Source organism: Macaca thibetana, chromosome 10 (genome assembly GCF_024542745.1).
Source record: "Macaca thibetana thibetana isolate TM-01 chromosome 10, ASM2454274v1, whole genome shotgun sequence".
In the NCBI taxonomy this organism is placed as follows: Eukaryota; Metazoa; Chordata; class Mammalia; order Primates; family Cercopithecidae; genus Macaca; species Macaca thibetana.
This window is the reverse complement of record NC_065587.1, coordinates 37,469,855-37,487,844: the sequence shown is the minus strand read 5'-3', so window position 1 is coordinate 37,487,844 and position 17,990 is coordinate 37,469,855. Positions and strand designations below refer to the sequence as shown.

At 63.3% G+C, this 17,990-nt stretch overlaps 2 protein-coding genes across 2 annotated transcripts in view; one reads left to right on the top strand and one right to left on the bottom strand.

Annotated features, from left to right (window-relative positions):
- Nucleotides 1–17,990, top strand: part of OGFR (opioid growth factor receptor) — a 431,648-nt gene that overhangs the window by 8,651 nt on the left and 405,007 nt on the right. The window lies entirely within an intron of this gene.
- On the bottom strand, nucleotides 1,129–10,073 carry RBBP8NL (RBBP8 N-terminal like). Its single transcript, XM_050745122.1, has 13 exons — nucleotides 9,939–10,073; nucleotides 8,728–8,770; nucleotides 8,041–8,136; nucleotides 7,581–7,693; nucleotides 6,988–7,060; nucleotides 6,612–6,769; nucleotides 6,402–6,484; nucleotides 5,942–6,108; nucleotides 4,640–5,378; nucleotides 4,220–4,364; nucleotides 3,651–3,721; nucleotides 3,469–3,574; nucleotides 1,129–1,766 (listed from the first exon to the last, which is right to left on the bottom strand). Exons 1-13 carry the CDS (start codon nucleotides 9,997–9,999, stop codon nucleotides 1,648–1,650), a joined length of 1,974 nt encoding a protein of 657 aa, XP_050601079.1. The 5' UTR covers nucleotides 10,000–10,073; the 3' UTR covers nucleotides 1,129–1,647.

The window sequence follows — 17,990 nt, the reverse complement described above, 5'->3', positions numbered from 1 at the left end:
TGGAGAAATTAAAGCAACCTTTAACACACCTGGGCTTCTCTCTTGGTAATTCAGTCCCTCTGGCCTCTCAGGCCAACAGGCAGACAAGCCACAGGCTGCAGGTGGGAGGCAGTGCCCCTGAGCCAGGCCCGCACTCCAGTGTGGCCCAGGCTTCACCCAGCCCAGTTGTTGGCCTGTGTCCTGCCATCCCTGTGACGCGTGGTTTTAAACGCCCAGCTCACCTTGGTGCTGTGGCTGCAGAGGGTCCTGCTGATGAGTTTTACTCCTGATTTTCCTTGGCTCTCAGCCTGAACTCTGAGCAGGTGTCAAGCGCGGTGCTCTGTCTGGATGTCCCCGACTGCAGGCCTGGCCCTCGGGCTGACTTCCTAGTTTCCCCCTTGACCTGACACCCCTCCATGGCCCCCACCTTTCCTTTCTGCCTGATCCTTGTCCATTTTTCTAGAGTTGGGGTTTCAGCAAACGTCCCAGAACATCCTAGCTCCTTGCCTACTCAGCACACTCCTGTTCATGCCTCAGAACCCACATTCGGGTTGCAGGTGCCACCTGCCTTGACCTCCCAGGGACACCTGCTCTCCTCCCCGTCCCCCAACACTGGCCATGACTTGGTGCCATTGCTCCTTTGCCCACCACTCCCTGATGCCCAGCAGAGGTGTCAGTGCCCATTGTGTCTGCCCTGGAAAGGGCAATTCTCAAACTTCACATTTAGGAGAATTATCCCTGGGAGCTTCTTAAAACACAGACTCCAGGCCCACCGCCAAGGTCCTGGTTCAGTGGATCCGGGGTTGGGCCCAGGAATCTGTTTCTGAAGCTCCTCGGATGGGAGGGACTGATACCCATCCTCCCTGGAGGAGCAGACAGCCCTGAGTGCTCCCGGTGGAGTCCTGGCGAGCTGCCCTGTGGCTACCAGGCCAGGGACTAGTGAGGAAGGGCAGGTGCACACGCCCGCTGCCGTTGCCAGGCACTTCCCTGAGGGCGCCGTGGTCCCTTCCCGCTGCGGACTCTGCAGAGGAGCTGGTTTCATTTTGCTCTCCCGAAAGGGGGTGACCTCCCAGTCCCTGGCACAGTCAGGGGTGTCCTGGGGCCCGGGCGGGTAGAGGCCCAGTTGAACTCGGCCCTGCCAGACACACGCATGATTCTTCAGGTGTTTATTCTCCATCGCTCAGGGGACCCCATCTGCGAGGGTGCTGCCGCCCACCGCCTCCCTCCACCCTCACTGCCAGACATCTGTTTGCCGGGAGCCCACGAGGGGGCGTCCAAGACTGTGCTCGGAGCTTGGTGGGCAGGGGCGCGGGTCCGAGTGGTCCGTTGCCTCCCAGAGCATGGGCACTGCGTGGGAAGGGCTGCAATGCACAGCAGTGGTGGGGCTGGGCTGGAGCCTGAGTGATCCTGCCTCCAGTCCCCACACCCCCCAGGGAGCAGGTGCTGGGCTGTGGGAGGGGCCACAGAGCATTTCCCAGGTGGGTGGAGACAGGGTGAATCGCCAGCCTGAGACCCCTCTTGGTCCTTTAGCCCTTCTTGAAGTGGGCCAGGATGTGCCCACCACTGGCTGTGCGGGGCTGCCTGCTGGTTGGGTGGTGTGGCCTCTCCAGGCCCTGGTGGGCAGGTGGAGGGCCGCCCTGGGCTCACTGTGGGTTCGGTGCAGGCTGGCTAGGTCTCCTCCGAGGGGCTGCTGTGGGGGGAGGGACTGTCGTCCTTGGCGTCCCTTGGGCTCCCGGGGCTCTCAGTGGCTGTCAGTTTCTTTCTCCCTCTGGATGGCTTTTTGGAGGCTATGGGAAGTGGTTGGAGGTCAGGCCAGAGCTGCGTGCCTTCCTTTGAGGCAACACTGGCTCTCACCTAGGGCCTCCTGGGTCTCCTCTGGGCGTGGGGAGCTGGGTGCTTGGGGAAGTTTACTGGCCACCCTTGTTCCTACAGAAACCAGTGCCCAGAGCAGGAGTAGCCTGATCTGAGGGTGAACCCTGAGAACTGGGTGGAGGGTGGACACTCTCCCCATTGTGTGACCCCGAAGACGGCGCTGACCCCAGTGGCCCCCTTGCTACCTTGGAGGGAGCCAGGCCATAGTGGCTGGCCTGAAACTGGCTGCGGGCCTCAGCGGTCCTGCCCCCGGGCTGGGGCCGCAGGGGAGGGGCGCCTGGTCCCTGAGACGGTTCGGGGATGGGGATCCTGCTGAGATGCTGGGCTCAGGCCGTCTCTGGGGCACAGTGAGCTCAGGCTCTGAGGTAAATGGGTCACGTTTGGATCCTGACCCAGCTCCCAGACCTGTGACCTTGGGCAAGTGACCTCTCCCCTCTCAGCCTCCATTTCTGCACCAGCCAAACCGTGATGATCCCACCTGCTGGGCAGGGTCGTGAGGCTCACAGGCAGCCACAGCTGCACCCCCTCTCCCGGGGCGCCAGGCACGAGGACACTGGCTTTGGCGCTGAGCTGTGCCCATGCTGGGCAGGGACCTGCTCTCACTGACCTCCATGTCTGTTTCTCAGGAACCCCTGCCAGCGTCCCTGGCCCCGGCTCAGCTAGGAGCACAAGGGGGTGCTGGCTCACAGACTGCACCCCCCGGGGCCATGTCCACCCACTCAGCAGGAAGTGCCTCGAATAAGGGCCGTGCTCATCTTCACTGCCGCTCTGGGCAGATGCAGGCCGCGGCCGCCTGCCAGCAACAGTGGCACATAGTGGCAGCGCCACCCTGCCCGCTGCCTGTGGGACCTGCCCGCTGCCTGTGGGCCCTGCCTGCTGCCTGTGGGCCTTGCCCGCTGCCTGTGGGCCCTGCCTGCTGCCTGTGGGCCCTGCCCGGACAAACACCAGGGCCGTATGATTAGGTGTTCAAAGTCTCTCATGGGCTCCTGGACCCCAGCTGGAGCTGCCATTGAGCCCAGAGCAGGAAGTGAAAAGTTGTCCTGATACCCTCGGACCAGGGCCGAGGCTCCTGCCAGCCTTGCTGGGAGGAGCTGGGCCCAAGGACACTGCCCTTGGCAAACACTGGAGAGCCATCCGCAGTTCCCCAGGGGAGCAAATGTGCCCCATGTCCCTTGGAGCTGTGTCCTCTGCGCTGCCCCTATCTGCAGGTGGACAAGAGGGATCTGCTCCTCATGTCAGTGGCTTATCCTGTGCACCAGGACGCCCTTCCTCCCAGGACGATGGTGGGGACAATGACCATCCCCTGGCTCCTTCTCGCCCTGAAATCTTCTACGATCCCTAATGTCAGCCCCCTTACAGGCGAGGAGACTGGGGCTCAGATTTGGAAGGACCTGACACCAGGCTACACAGTCAGAGGCTACACAGGAAGGACTCACTCTGGCTGCTCCTGCCCTCCTCTGTGGGGTTCATTTGGGGAGGATTGAGGTTCATTTTTGGCTCCATCATTCTGAGGCTACCATTCTCCAGGCAGCCAGGAGGGGAGGTGGCACTGAGGAGAGGTGGGTGCTGTGGCTACCCCCGCCCCGCCTCTCTGCACCTGCCCCATGCTGGCTGTACCTTTGTCCCCGGGCTCCGAGGCCTGCTTCCTCTTCCGTGACAGACCCTGCCCGTGCTCCTGGGCGCAGATACACCCGGGCCCCTCCCCAGTCGTGCTCTGGTCCGCCTGGGGAGAAGGGGGTGTGGTCAGGAGGAGGAGCACCTCCTGGCCTGGCCCTGCGGAGTATGTGGCCTGGACCCACCTCGCTGCCTGGGGTGTCTGTCTCATCCAGTTCGTCGGACTCTGGTCTCAGCACTTCAGCCTTGCTGGGCTCTGAAGGAAGCAGGGTGTAGGATCAGGCCAGGCTGGTGGCCCCAGGAGTCCCCCAAGCCTGCCAGACTAGGATTGGTGGAGACAACTCTGCAGATGGGGAAACTGAGGCACAGAAGGCCAAGTGACCTGCCCCAGGGCACCTGCCGACAGGAGGCAGACTGGGGTTTGGGCTCAGGCCCAGTGTCCCCATCAGCTGGGGTGCCTGCCCCTGGCTTGGATGCTGTGTGATGGGGTACTCAGCCTGCTTGCCAACCCTAATTGCTAAGGTGCTTTTCCCCCTCACTGAGTGTGGTTAGAGAGGCTCCTGCCGGGCCCTCAGCTTCCTCCAGTGGCTGCAGGTGGAAGAGCCAAGCCCTGGAGCCTGGAGTTGCCCTGTCAGGTCGGCAGGGCAGAGCTGGGCCTGGAGACACCTCTTCCCGGTGGTCACTGACCACCACCCTCTCTCCCCATGGGGAAAACCCCTCCCAGCTGGACTCTGACCCCAGGTGCTCACTGTACCTGAGTGGCCGTCCAGGTCAGGCAGCTGTGGGTGGGGAGGCAGCTGTGGGTGGGGAGGTGGCAGAGGCCTCCCTGTGTCTTCATCTCCTGTCCTGCCTGGAGAGGACAGGCTGAGCTGGGACCCTGGAAGTGGGCGTGAGGGGTCCTGGGGGGAGGCAAGCAGGTGGCTGGAGTTTATTTGGGAGACTTCCCTGCCCCCAGCTCAGCCCTGGATGGCCGGTGGGACCCCTCTTGAGGCTGCAGCTGGTGGGGGGGCCCGCCTTTCCCTTTCTAGCGTGGATGAGGCAGCCTTGCTTTCTCCCTGGGAACCAACTTGGTGGGCAGAGGGAAGAGAGCAGCCTGAGGTCCGGCTGGAGGCTGGCCCGGGATGGGGGATGTGGAGGCTGAGGACAGGGTCTGAGCCAGGGCCGGGCTCCTCACCACGGGAGTGCGAGCCTCCTCCTGCTCTGGTGCTCTGGTCCCCTTGATGCCATTGCTGAGTGCCTGGGGACTGCGAGTCAGGGGTCCACACTGGGTGGGTGGCTCGGGGCTGGGAGTGCGGGCAGTGGCAGGGCTGAGTGACCCATGCTGGCTGGCCGGCTTGGGAGTGTCCTGGCCCCGGGCCCGGCCCCACTCCGAGAGGTCCAGGGGCTTGTCTGGGGCACAGTCCTTCGCTGCTGCAGCCTCCGTCCTCTGGGCGTGGCCTGGGCCTACAGGCTGTGTGTGCCGCCCTCCAGGCAGGCCTGCTGCTGTGGCCAGAGCTGCCCTGGCCCCCTCACTCTCAGGGCCCTCAGAGTCTGAGCCGACTGGTGGGGAGGGCGGCATCTCCCTGGGTGTGGGCTGGCCCCTTGGCCTGACACTGCCTACCCTGGCCCGAGCCCGCAGCTGCTGCTGGGCCAGGAGCAGGTGTAGTGCCCCCTCCAGGCGAAGGTCCTGCATGCCCGCCAGGGCATTGGGCAGCCCCAGCAGTTCTATAGGCTCCTCCCAGGCCTCTGCTTCTCCGGCCTTCAGGTCCTGGAGCCGGGGGTCACGGGGGGCTGCAGCAGGGGCCAGGGGGCTGCTGCGGGGGCTCCGAAGGTGCAGGGAGAGGGGGCGGTTTAGGAGGCAGAGCCGGTCCATCTTCGGGGAGTGCTTCAGGGTCTCATGGGTCATGGCAGAGGGCCGGGAGGCCCGCAGGAAGCTGTGAGGGAGGAGAAGCCCAATGACCATGGCTACGTTGAGCTGTGACCGTCCCAGTGAGCCCTGAGAGGAGGAGACGACAGGCACCCACTCCACAGGTGAGGAAACTGAGGTCCAGAGAGGTGGAGCAAGCTGCATGGGTCCCATGGCAGGCAGTGGAGGGAGGGGAGGCTCAGCCCCCAGCTCTGGAGGCCATGCTGTGTGGACCTGGCTAGAGGTGGCCTGTGATCTGGGCTCCAAGGCAGGGCCAGATGCCGAGGCCTCCGTGTCTTTTTGGCGGAGACATCAGGCCCCTGCTCCTCACCTAGAGGGTCCTAGCCACCTGCCCACCCTCCACACCCTACTTGTTCTCACACAATGTCCCCGTCCCCTGCCCCCACGCCCCACACCTGGCCACTCCGGAGTTGTCCACCTGGGAACTTTGCTCCAGGCTGGGTGCCCAGAAAAAGTCAAGCCAGAGAAGGTCAGGGGCTGTGAGGGATAATCAGAGGGACTGCCCTGGGACCAGGGTGAGAGAGGAGCTTGTCTGAGGCTGCTCTGGATAGGGGTGGGGCAGGCGGGCACCTGTCCAGAGAGAGGCCGCGCTCATACGCTGGACTGGGTGGGCTGCTCCTGGCGGGCAGTGGTGGGGGCGTCCCATTGGTGGGGCCACGGTCAGCAGGGCAAGCCTGGGACCCAGGCCGTACCACGGCGATGGTCCCGTGCAGCTGGTTGGAGATGCGCTGGGGGCTCTGTGAGGATGGGTGGGTCAGCCTGGGCAGGGGCATGTGTGACCTCTGCTGTGGCCTCTGCCGCCTGCCCTGGGCTGCTCCCACTCTGCCCCTGCTCACTGCCAGACCCACCCACTCAGGGCTGCGCCCCCACCCACACCAAATGGAGCGCAGTGGCTCCTGCCTGGGACGAAGGAGGGGCACATTCGGGGTGAGGTGCATGAGAGGCTGGCATACTGCAGGTGCAGCTGCCTCCAGCCTCCTGCCTGCACTGGCCCAGCTGCGCATGGTGGGCTCCAGGTCCCTGCACTTACCATGTCTGGGGCCCACGACTCAGGCAGGGTGGCCCCTGGTGAGATTTTGGCCACTGGAGATGCCCTGTGCCCTGCTGGCTTTTCTGTGGGAGGAGAAGCCAGGGGTGGGAGCTTGGGAGGTGCCCAGAGGGGCGGCGGCTCAGCCCCAGTGGGAGGATCCCTGGTCCTGCAGGGGCCCAGCCTCTCAGCCTCACCCGGTCCCCACAGTACCTTCTCCCTGTAGGCCCGCTCCCTGGTGGTCTTCCTCAGCCTCCTCATGGCCTCCTGGTGGCTTCTCTGTGATGGCCTTCCAGCCACCAGGGGAGGGGAGCAGCAGGGGTGAGGGGGGGTCTGAGGTGCCCTCCTTGGCCGGGGGCTTGGGCCTATCTCTGGAGGGGAGGGAAAGACAGGGAGGGTGAGGGAGAGTAACATCCCAAGAGAGGATCAGAAAAGCCGGGCCCACTCCTGGGTGACCCCAGGGGACGCAGCGGTCCCGACACTGCCTGAGAGCCCCCCATGGGTGGTTCCCCCAGGGACGTGTGCCGAGTACTGCTCAGGGGCTGCTGGGGAATGGGGTGTCTGAGCCCTGGGACTCCTTCTCACTCACCCCAGGCCCCGAAGCCGCTTCACCTCCTCCTTCAAGGTCTCGTTCTCTTCCTTCAGCCCGTTCATCTCGTTGGCTGCAAAAGGCACTGGTTAGCAAAGCAGGCAGGGGTTGGGGGGGACAGGGGCTGGTGTGGGGTCATCACAGCACCAGGGAAGCCCCTCAGCAGTGCCCCCAGCACGTAGCCCAGGGCCTGGCAGGCAGCAGGTGCGCCGTGGATGCTGCTGCGTGCGTGGCTGATTGGATGCCGCTGAATGAGCCGCGCCGGCCTCGAGGGAAGGGGGCTCGCCCTTGGTCATCAGGAGGGCCACGGGGCCTCAGGACTGCAGGACCTTCCGCATCACAGGAAAAAGGTCACGCCCTGTGGGGGCAGGGATGCCCCCAGCGCAGGGGAGGGAGGCTGTGTTGAGGGAGGGCCACACCAGCGCCAGCTGGGGGCTGTGTGTGTGTCTGTAGATTGGGTTGTGAGGTTCCCCCAGTGGTGTGGGGCCGATCGCCCTGCCTCCTTTCCCCACACCCCCACATGGACTGAACAGGCCCTGGGGTCGCCTGGCCCCGTGGGAGAGGACCCCGGCTGTCTGGCGGGTGGGGCTCACTGAGGATGAAGATGTGCTGTAGGTTCTGCAGGTGGGAGCTCTGAAACTCCTGCTGCCGCTTCCTGGCCAGCTCCTGGGTGACCAAGCAGCGGTCGCACAGGCCGGCCCGCAGCCTGCAGGGATGGGGACACAGGGAGTCTGAGGGATGGCATGGAAGCCAGAGGGCCTGGGACCCACCACCCCACTGCCCGGAAGTGCCCCTGCCCTTCCCAAACTATTCCGTACAGCCCCAGGCCTCTTCCCACCCCGTGGGCTAGGGGTCCCATGTTTCACTGAGTTTGGGGAGAAATCTTGAAAATGCAGTTTACTTAAGGCTCTGAGATGTCCTGCAGTGGAGAAACCTTCCTGGTTCAGTTTGTCCTGCACTTTCCCAAACTTGTTCTCCGAGGAGCCCTGTCATCTCCCCCTCCCCTGAGCCCACCGGTCCTGGCCGTGCTGCGAGGTGTCCTCCCAGGCCCACCTGTTTTCCAGCACCCGAAGGTTCTCCTTCAGTGTCTTCTGCTGTTCCCGGAGCTGGTGGTTCTTGGCAAAGAGCTCCTCGATCCTCTGGGCGTCCCTGTGGCCGGAAACAGCTAAGGTGGGGTCCTGTTCCATCCAGGAAGACACACGCTGTCCCCACCACCCAGCCTGGGGGGCCAGTGCCATTTGGCACCTGCAGCCTTGGTCTGGGGCTGGATCCTGCTCAGTGCCCCTCACTGTGGGGACTTGCCCTTGAAGTGGGCCCTGTGGGGCAACGCCTAACCCGGCACCCCCCCAATCATCTGCACGCCCCTCTGTGACGTCTGTCTTGTCCACGCACCACTTTAGCGCCATGGTGCAGGCAGAGCAACAGCCAGGTCTATAAGCCCGGAACGCAGGGAGCCTGCCTGCCTGCCAGCGTATGACCAGACACGACCCCAGCTCACCACGAACGTACTGTTGATATTCTGATCATGATCCTGGGGTGGGAGACACCCTGAGTAAAGGGCTTGCCCCGCCCCTGGGAGGCCAACGCACCTGGGTTCAAGTCCTGCTCACCATGTGACCTTGGACGAGTGACTCCCCCCTGCCTCCACACTGAGCCTCAGTTTCCCCTCTGCACCATAGGATGGGGGATGAAATGGCCAGTGTGGCCCTGCGGAGAGGGGCCCTGCTTGGCCTGACTCACCGGCACCTCTCTGAGTTCAGTTCCAGAAGCTTGTTCTGCAGGCCTGGGGGAGTGAGCAGAGGGGCAAGTGGGGGCAGTCAGGCCCAGCTGCTGCTTTTCCTGCAGCCTCCCTACCACGGGGTCTGGGCAGAGCTGCAATGTGGCACTCTCGTCCCCTGCACCCCCTGGGGGAGCCCTGCCAGGCGGGTCCCTGTCTGTGCCTAGGCCCAGGGCTGCCTGAGCCTTGGTGGTCTTGGCCCAGTATCTGTCGCTTCCCCTGGGGTCTCTGCCTCTGGCATCTCTCTGGGGGTGTCTGGGGGTGAGCAGGGACCCCAGTGCCGCAAGTGACCAGCCACCTGTGAAAGGCAGAGGGACCAGAGGGCCATTGTGTGTGTGTGTGTGTGTGTGTGTGTGTGTGTGTGTGTGTGTCATAGCTAGTGTTGAAATAAGATGAGCTTTTGGGGCAGACCCCATCAGACCTCCTCCTTGCCATATCTTGGGATCCAGCCTGGGCCTGGCTAACCCCAGCAGCCCCACCTCTCTGGGTTGCCTGGGAGACAGCCAGGTCCTTGGACCTCCAGGTGGGCACGGGTGCTCAGTGGAAGGACCAGGGGAAGGTGCTGGCTCTGGGACTGGACTGGGGGTGGTGGGGGGGCTTCGGTCCTGTCCCTGGTGGGGGAAGTGGACAGGGGTGGGGCCTAGGGTGTATCCTAGAAGGAAGAGAAGAGTTGCATCTCAGTGCCTTGACATGTTCTGCATGGGTCCAGAGAGCCATAAGCTCCTGTTTCTGGAAGTGGCTGTCTCTGCTGTGGTGAGCTCAGCAGGCCGGCCAGAGTGGGCTCTTCTTTCTGCCACATGGCCAGCCCCATGGGCGAACAAAGCATGGGCAGCATGCAGCCTGCGGGTGGCAGGTGGCCATGAGGTATTGGTGGCAACCCTTGAAAGTGCCCCTCCCCCTTGGGGCCACACTCTGGGAGTGGCTCGAGGACATCCCAGCTTGAGGTCAGCACTTGCGGGGCCCAGGCAGGGCGTCTGTCCACTTTGTCGCTCTGGGTCAGGACTTGGGTCAGGACTTGGGTCAGGACTCCCCTGCCTGGGCTGAAAAGACAGGGTCCGTCCCCTGACTTGTTGGGAATTGGAGGTGATCATGGGTGCACCCTGGCCTGCCCCGGCCCTTAGGTGAGGGCTGTGGAGACCCCTCCCTAGCCCGGCATCTGTCCCTGGCCCCTCACCCAGGACTTCCTTCTCGTGGATCTCCTTCAGCCTGTTCAGTGACTCCGTGAAGCTCTCCATGGCTCCCTGTGGCCCTGGCCCGGGCCCCTCTGCACGGGGGTTGTGGAGATGCTTGCAGCCTCTACAGCCCCTCTGTGTCCATCCTGAAGAGGAGGAAGAGGGGACAGGATCTGCTCAGGAAGCGCTTGTGGGCTGTGGAGTCCAGGAGAGGATTGGGACTCCTTGCGTCTATGTGGAGCAGACCCCACGTCATGGGGTAGGGCCACTCATGGGAGGTGGGCTGGAGGCTCCGGAACCCCACGGGCAGGCGCAGATAGTACATTGTGTGGCTTCCTCCCACACATATGTGGACGGGAGCCAGAGGGCAGGGTGCTGGCTGCTGTGCGGGAGGGGATGGAGGGGCCAGGGGGCATCTAGGGGTGAGTGCCGGCCCCTCTGAGCCGCCCCGTTCTCCCCAGGTATCCAGCCCATCAGTGCCTGGCCTGTCCCCACATAAGCCCTGCCCCTGGACCTCAATGGAGGGACAGGGAAGCCTGGTGAGAGCTGGATGGTGCCAGTGGCACCTGTCCAGATGTGACGCTGGGAGTCAGACCTCACCGGCAAGAGCCCCTCAGACCTGACCATGCCACTGTACACACTCCAGCCCCAACACTACGGTCACAGCGGCTCCTTCCCTTTCACCGGAGCCCTTGTATTCAGTTCCCTCCTGGGATCTCTGCCCGCCTCCAATGCTGTGGCAGCTTCAATCTTGTCACATAGGCACACACACACACATACACACACAGATAGCATGTACACACAACACACATGCACACACATGCAAAAGACACACAGAGCATGTACACACACAGCACACATGCACCGACAGACATGCACACACACAAAGCATGTATACACGCAACACACATGCACACACCTACAGACACACACACACAACACATATGTACACAGACAGAGATGCCCACACACAACACACAGAGATACATAGACATGGTTACGTGCTGACGCAAATCTGTGCAGACATAGAGACACGGCTACACACGCAGTTGCAGGTACACAGAAACACACACAGCCACAGCAGCCCCCTCTACCCAGAAGCAGCTCCCACACGCAGAGGCTGGAGGGTTCCAGGAAGGGGTAGGAGCCACTACCTACTCCTGGCACCTCAGTGCCTTGACATGTTCTGGATGCAAGTGTGCATGTGTGTGCACGCCCGAATGAGTGTGCATGTGTGTGTGTATGATAGCCAGTGTGCATGTATGTGTACCGTGTGTGCACACCCGAACGAGTGTGCATGCGTGCATGCTATGTGTGTGCATGCCTGAGCCAGTGTGCATGTGTGTGTGTGCTGTGTGTTCACGCCCGAGCTGGTGTGCATGTGTTTTTGCCCTGTGTGTGTGTGCTGTGTGTGTGCACGCCCAACCTACCGTGGAACCACTGGTGCATCACCTGAACAACTGTGTCGGCCTCCTCCCTGCCTGGCCTCCCCCTCAAACTCCCCTGAACCCCCTGCCTCCCCGCATCTCCTCCAGAACCACTCTCCAGGGTGACCATCCCTGGGAAGCTCTGGTCTCTGCTCAGATGCGCACTACTCTGCTCAAAATCCAACTTTGGGCTTGTGGCTGGAGGCCATACCCAAGGCCTCGCAACGGCCAGCCCAGCCCAAGTGGACCACAGAGGGGAGCAGCCACGGTTGCATCTGGGTTTTCAAAGGTCAGCCTGCAGACGCCCACATGAGGGTCCTCTCCGCAGCAGCATTCTACAGAACCGTCCCAAACGGGACCCCCAAACCCCATCCCATGATGGGTGGAATGGCGGCCACCCAGCCCCATGCCCACCCCAGTGTGGCGGCCACCCGGCCCCACGCCCATCCCAGCGTGGCCAAACCACCCGAGAGACTTGAGGGTGCATTGAACACAGAAAGAGGCACTTGCCCTGGGGCCCTGGAAGTTGGGTGGTGGGTGTCTTTGGGGCTGAGGCTGGGGGTGCCTGTGACTCAGGGTGGCAGGCCTTGGGACCCCGAGAGAAGTCACGGGGCCTGGGGTGGGGATGGTGACTGGAGCCCCTTGGAAGGAGACTCTCCTAATTCCCGCCGAGCCCTTGCACCTGTGGTCAAGCGTGTTAGTGCTGAGCCTGGTGGGGCAGCGAGGGGTGTGGGACAGAATGTGGCCCCTGTTTGGGGGTGGCCACAGCGTCCCCAGGGGCCCCTGACAGGGCTGGTGGGGTTGCATGGAAGGCGGAGCATCAGGATGCTGGACTCCAGAGACTCAGTCCACAGACCCGCCTGAGCTTTGGGACCTCAGCCACCCTCGGAGGGAGTGGGGGTGACAGTTGGCAGCTCTGTGTTGGGTGGGTGAGGGATCCTGGGACCAGGAAGACTTGGAGCTTTCCTGGTGGGAGGCTGGGAGGGAGCCAGAGCTCCCTGGGAGGGATGTCTTTGCCGGTGAAGGGGGCCAACAGGACGTTGAGCTCCAGAGGTGGGGACAGCATGGAGCCTGCCGGAAGTAGGTCACGTGGCCAGCATCAGTGGTTCTGACCCCTGTTTCCCAAACTCAATACACACTGAGACCTTCCCGACAGCCCATGGAATCTTGACCACACCACGAAGACCCCGCTCCAGATGGGAAACTGAGGCTCAAACAGCTCAAACCTCCCGTCTCAGTCACCCAGTGGGAAGTGGGATCTGGGTTGTGCCTGGCTCCTGGGGCTGTGGGTCCTGCGTGCTCTGCCTGTGTGGACTGGGGCATCTTCCCCATGGCTCTGGTGCACCCAGCTGCACTGGCTTTTCCTGGCCAAGGGGCCCCCGGGAGGAAGATGTCAGAGCCGGGCCTCCCTAGGCTCAAGCAGCTGAGGAGGGCCAGGAGGGGGCTGAGCTGCAGTTCCTGAAATTCCACCCGGACCCGCCCAACAGGCTGCTCTTCCCTGGCCCCCAGCACCTGCCATGTGGGCTGGGTCGACGCCCATAAAGGAGCCGCCCGAGGGAGCCCATGGTACCTGTGGGCCTGGGAGAGGTCTGCACAGGAGAGGTGGGCTTCCTTCCCAGTGAGGTCACCGTGCTACAGAGCCGGGACTGTGCCTCTGCTGTGCTTCCCACTCACAGGATCCTTTCTGTGCCCCAAACCACCTGCAGGCCCCGCGTGGCTGCCACTCTCAAGGCCCCCAAAGGACTACAGAAAGAGTCCCCATCCCACTGGGCAGGGAACGGCCCAGACACATGCCCGGAGCAGGGCTGGTGGGCGTCTGGAATCGCTGTAGGGTGCATCCTGCTGGGGACCCTTGTTTCCCAGAGGCCCAGAGTTGGGGTGGGCCTGGGCAAGGTCACTGGGCCCGGTGAGTGACAGTGCCTGGGGCTGGGGGGACTTCCCTCAGGGTGAGCAGGTGACAGAGATGCAAAGTGGCCAGGATCAGTCTCCCAGGCTCCGGCGCCTCTGGGACAGCCCCAGTCCCAGCTTCTACCCTCCTAGAGTGCTGGAGAACTCCGGGGAAGGGATGGGAGATGGAGGGAAGTTGCAAGCCCTGATGCTTTTGGGGAGAAGAAATGAACCGGGATGGTAGAAATTCACCCAGACCTGCGCCCGAAGCCTTGTGCCGGGGGTGAGCAGGGGAGTCAGTGGGGCTGACTTTTTCTTCCCGAGTCAGCCTTCTTGGGGTTTGTTGGGCTTGCCAAGGGCAGCTAGAGGTGCTGAGGCCGGGGGAACTCGGAGGGAGGGTCTCCTCCAGGCCTGGGTGGGGGCTGCAGTGGGACTGTGATGGGGGAGCAAGCCTGCCGAGGTGGGGAGGGGCTGGGCTGAGACTCTTGGGGGGCTTCACAGGGCTGGGGTGAGACAGCTGGGCTCTGGTCCAGGGTAACCCTCAGCCACTCCTCCCACTCCCAGCCCTCCCACTCTGGGAGTCCAGGCTGGAGGGTCTCTGCAGGTGCTGAGCCCCCTGGAAGGAGTGAGGGAAAGGGAGGGCAGGCTAGTGAGCCGCTGTCCCACCTGCGGCTCACAGCTGGGCCATGGGAGGGATAGGTGTGAGGGGTGCATGGCTGTCCCCCTCGACACCACCCTCACCCCACCATGCCTTGCCCTCTGCTCCATTTGCCACTGAGAACATGATCCAGAGGTAGGGTCTTGCCCACAGTCAAAGCTAGTGAGAGCCGGGCTGGGCTTTGGCTAGCCCAGGTCTGCACCTCCGCCTCCTGCGGTGAGGTGCTACTGGTGCCAGCACCTTTGCCTTCCAGGGACTGCTCCTTAAAACCAAGAGGCGACGTGCTGCTCTCACCAGTATGGAACAGAGCCCATCCAATAAACTGGTGCCTCTTATCCCCCAGCCAGGACCCAGGAGAGCCCTCCATGGGGAGCCTAATTAGGCTGGCAGACCACCTTCCACCTCATGTCCTCACCCAGGGAGTGGACATGCACTGTGGGCCCTGCCTGTCCCTCAGGACTCCCACCTCCCTCTGAAGTCCCCAGAGCCCCCACCTGCCCTCCTAGGGTCTCCACCCACCCTCCTAGGGCCATCTGGAGTGGCCACTCAGAGCGGGCAGAGGTTTGCTGTTGTTAATCCAGCCTCACGGGTTCTCAGAGCCCCAGCACAGAGGGTACACCCCCCACCGCCCGCTGAGCTGGCTGGGGTGGGGCAGGGGTCGCATTCCTGAAGGGTGCTGGCTGGAGAGTCAGTCTGGGCAGAGGGTAAAGGTGTGGGCTTCCCAGTCGACAGCCCTGGTGGGGCTCTCGGACCTGTCTCTGGTCTCTATGCCACCTTGGGCAAGTTGCTTTTCCTCTCTGAGCCTGTCTCCTCACCTGGGAGTGAAGGCACCCCACCCCTGTATCAGGCTGCTTAGAAGCTCCTTACAGGTGGTGCCTGTGCGCCCAGGAGCTCCGTAGACGGGGGTGCTCAGTGAGCAGCAGAGGGAGACCCCGAGTTCACCTGTGCCTCCCTCATGTGGGACCCCGGGTGTCCAGCAGTGCTAACAGCAGGACACTCTGCGCTTGGACAAGGTCAAATCCCATTGCCACAAAGGCCTTGTGCAGGAGGAAGCAGCCCTCCCCACACGCAGGGCGGAGGTCCGGCTGCTGACAGTGACGACACGCATCCTCGGACGGCCGCTCACTATGGACTCCACTGGGCTCACGGCATCTCTGTGGCTGCGCCCAGGAGAGATGCCACCTGCCTCCCACACACAGGCCAGGGAATCACAGGCCCAGCCGTGGCCCCGGCAGGACTGGGCATTGTCCGGCCAAGTGGCAAAACCCGCAGTGATGCCTGTTCTTGCCCTGTCCTTTGGGAGGCCGGGCCCCTGAGCATCTCTGCGTCTGAGCAGGCGGCATCCAGGGCATCACCGGGCTCCCCGCCTCTCCCAGGGCACTCAACCACAGAAGCTGCCTGGGCACCAGTGCTCCAAGGATATCTGCCGGGCCGGCTGCTCTTCACCCCAGCCACTGCCCCCCAGCAGGCCCTTTGGGGCAGGAGTGCGGAGCTGGACACTGGTACCCTCTGTCTCTGAGGCCTAGGCTGTCTGTGTGTCCATCTGACTGACTGCCCACCTATCCAGGAGCAATGGTGACGGGCGCAGCAGTAGCAGTGGCAGTGGCAGTAGCAGTGGCAGTGGCAGTGGCTGCTGTTGATCACATGCTGCTCTGTGCCAAGCACCACGCCCAGGCTTTTTCCCACTTGCATGGGCACTGAAACCATCTGCAGTTTTGCTGAGGCAGCCAAGCTCAGAGCGGTGCCCTCTGTACCTTGACCCACTTCTCCCCAAGGGATTCCCCTGCCCCCGTCCACCTCCTGGCTGCCCCCGTGGAGCACCCACTGCATTAGCTAGGCTGGGCACACGCATGTGGTCGGGGCCCACCTGGCCTCAGAGGAAGTACTGATTGTCTCATTCTACAAGTTTGGACACTGAGGCTTGAAGCAGATCAGAGATGAGCAGGTGGAGCAAGATTTGGACTGGATTGGCCGCAGAGTCTCCTCCTACCCTCTGCGGTAATGGGCAAAGCCTCTCCCATGGAGACTTCGGCCAGGTCGCTTGTCTGGCCGTGCCTCAGTTTCTGACTGTAGAACAGATGTTAGTGGTGAGTCCTGACCCGGGCTCATGGGGGCTGTCAGGGCACCTGGTGCCCCAGGGCCAGATCAGGGACAGGCAGTCAGGGCCAGCCTGGGGGTGGAGCTGCCTCACACTCGCCCATGGAATGGCTTCGGCAACCCTCACTTTGTAGATGGAGCTGAGGCTCAGAGGTGTCATCTGTCCACAGTCACCAGCGTGCAAGGACACAGCCAGGACACAGCCAGGGCCTCCTGGTGACTCCCCAGGCCAGTTCAGGGTGGGGGCGGGGGCAAGTCTAGAGACATGTCTCTGCCAGGGCAGTTTCTGATGTCCTCCAGACACATGGACCCACGACAGACATGTGACACGCGTGATGCCCACACCCACATGGATGGACAGCAGCATCCTAACTCGGGGAACACACACTGGTGCACGATCCAGTGAGCAGCCGCCTGCGCTGCCACAGCCACCCTCCCCTGCTGTGCACACAGCCGCCGCAGGGGCCCCGGGACAGCTGCACATGCAGGTCGTGTGTGCACATGCGCTCGTGTACCCCACACGCACATGCCCCCCCACCCTGTGCACTCGTGTGCACACATGCACAGAGGAGCCAGCCGAGATGTCCCTGCAGCTCAGGTAACAGCAGCCCTGCAACCCGACTCCCTCCCGGAGGTGGAGGTGGGCCGGGCTGCTCTCCTGCCCTGCCTGCTCGCTCCCTGAGGCCTGGCCCGTGGGGGAGGGGGTTGAGCAAGGCCCGCCTTTGTGGCTGCTTCCCCACAGACACAGCGGCAGAGGAGTCCCCTGCTCGGTGCCCAGCTGCGGACGCTGCACCCCTGCACCACCCTCACCTCTGTGGCTGCGCCCGCTTGTCCTCTTGTGAACCTGGATGGCGGGGCAGGGCAGGCCCAGGGTGGAGGGTGAGGCCACCAGCCTGTCCCTGATGCCCCAAGCCCCTCAGCAGACCAGAGACACTTCCTGGGCCCTGGTGCCAGACTAGGCCTGGCCTCTTCGCACCCAGCTCCTGCCCGGAACGCTCACTGAGCTCTCTCCGTTGCTAAGCCCCTGGACCAGGAGCAGCCTTGTGCCACCCCTTAGGGAAGACGTCCAGTCCCACCAACCCCCACGGCTCTCCTCGCAAGAGCCCGAGCTGGGCTTCCAGCCTCCCTGGTGAGTGCCCCAGCCAGGGATCCCGGCCTACCCGGCTGCTTGAGTGGCCTGGCCCTGGGGTCCCGGGTACTCACATGGCTCCTGGCCCTGCCTCGACCTCCCTCGACCTCTGAGCGGAGCCCCCCACGATCTCCACGGGGAGAGAGAAGTGAGCGGGGTGTGAACCTGCACAGGCAACAAGACAGGATTTTGGCCAAACCCGCTTGACGGGTTTTCGATTCTCCCAGCCAGGAGCAGAAAGGAGGCAGAGACTGCCCCGAGCCGCCAGGCGGGTTCTGCCATCTCGCAGAAAGTGGCCGGACAGGTTGGGTCTGAAGCCACATAGAGGGGATTGTTTCCTCATAATCACCTCGAGGAGGCTGGGCTGCCGGCAGGAGCCAAGCTGGTTAGCACTGAGAATCCAGTTTGGGACCTGGGACACGAAGAGCCCGGGCGGGGAAGGGTGGAGGGCTTGCAGGGGTGCTCAGGTGAGGGGCTGCAGGCGGGAGTGAGTAAACGTACTGTCTTGCCACCTTGGGACAGGTGGCCTCTGGTGCAGGGTGGCCTCTGGTGCAGAGTGGCCCCTCCTGCAGTTCACAGCTCAGCTCGCTGTGGGCTGACCATAGGCAGGCGACAGTCTCCTTTCTGGCCTCGGTTTCCCTGCCTGTAAATTGGGGATAATAGTCTCAAGATCTGTCCCTGCCAGAGCCCAGCGGACGGAAATCCAGCAGCTGCTATGGGAGCGACCCGCCCAGCATGCCCCGCCCTGCCCGGGAAAGCAGGCCTTCTGCTGGAGGGGGACTGGGCGCGCGCTGGGCCTCCGGTCTGCGCAGTCTGCCCGGGGTCCGTGAGTGCTTGTGAGTGGGCTTCTCCGGTC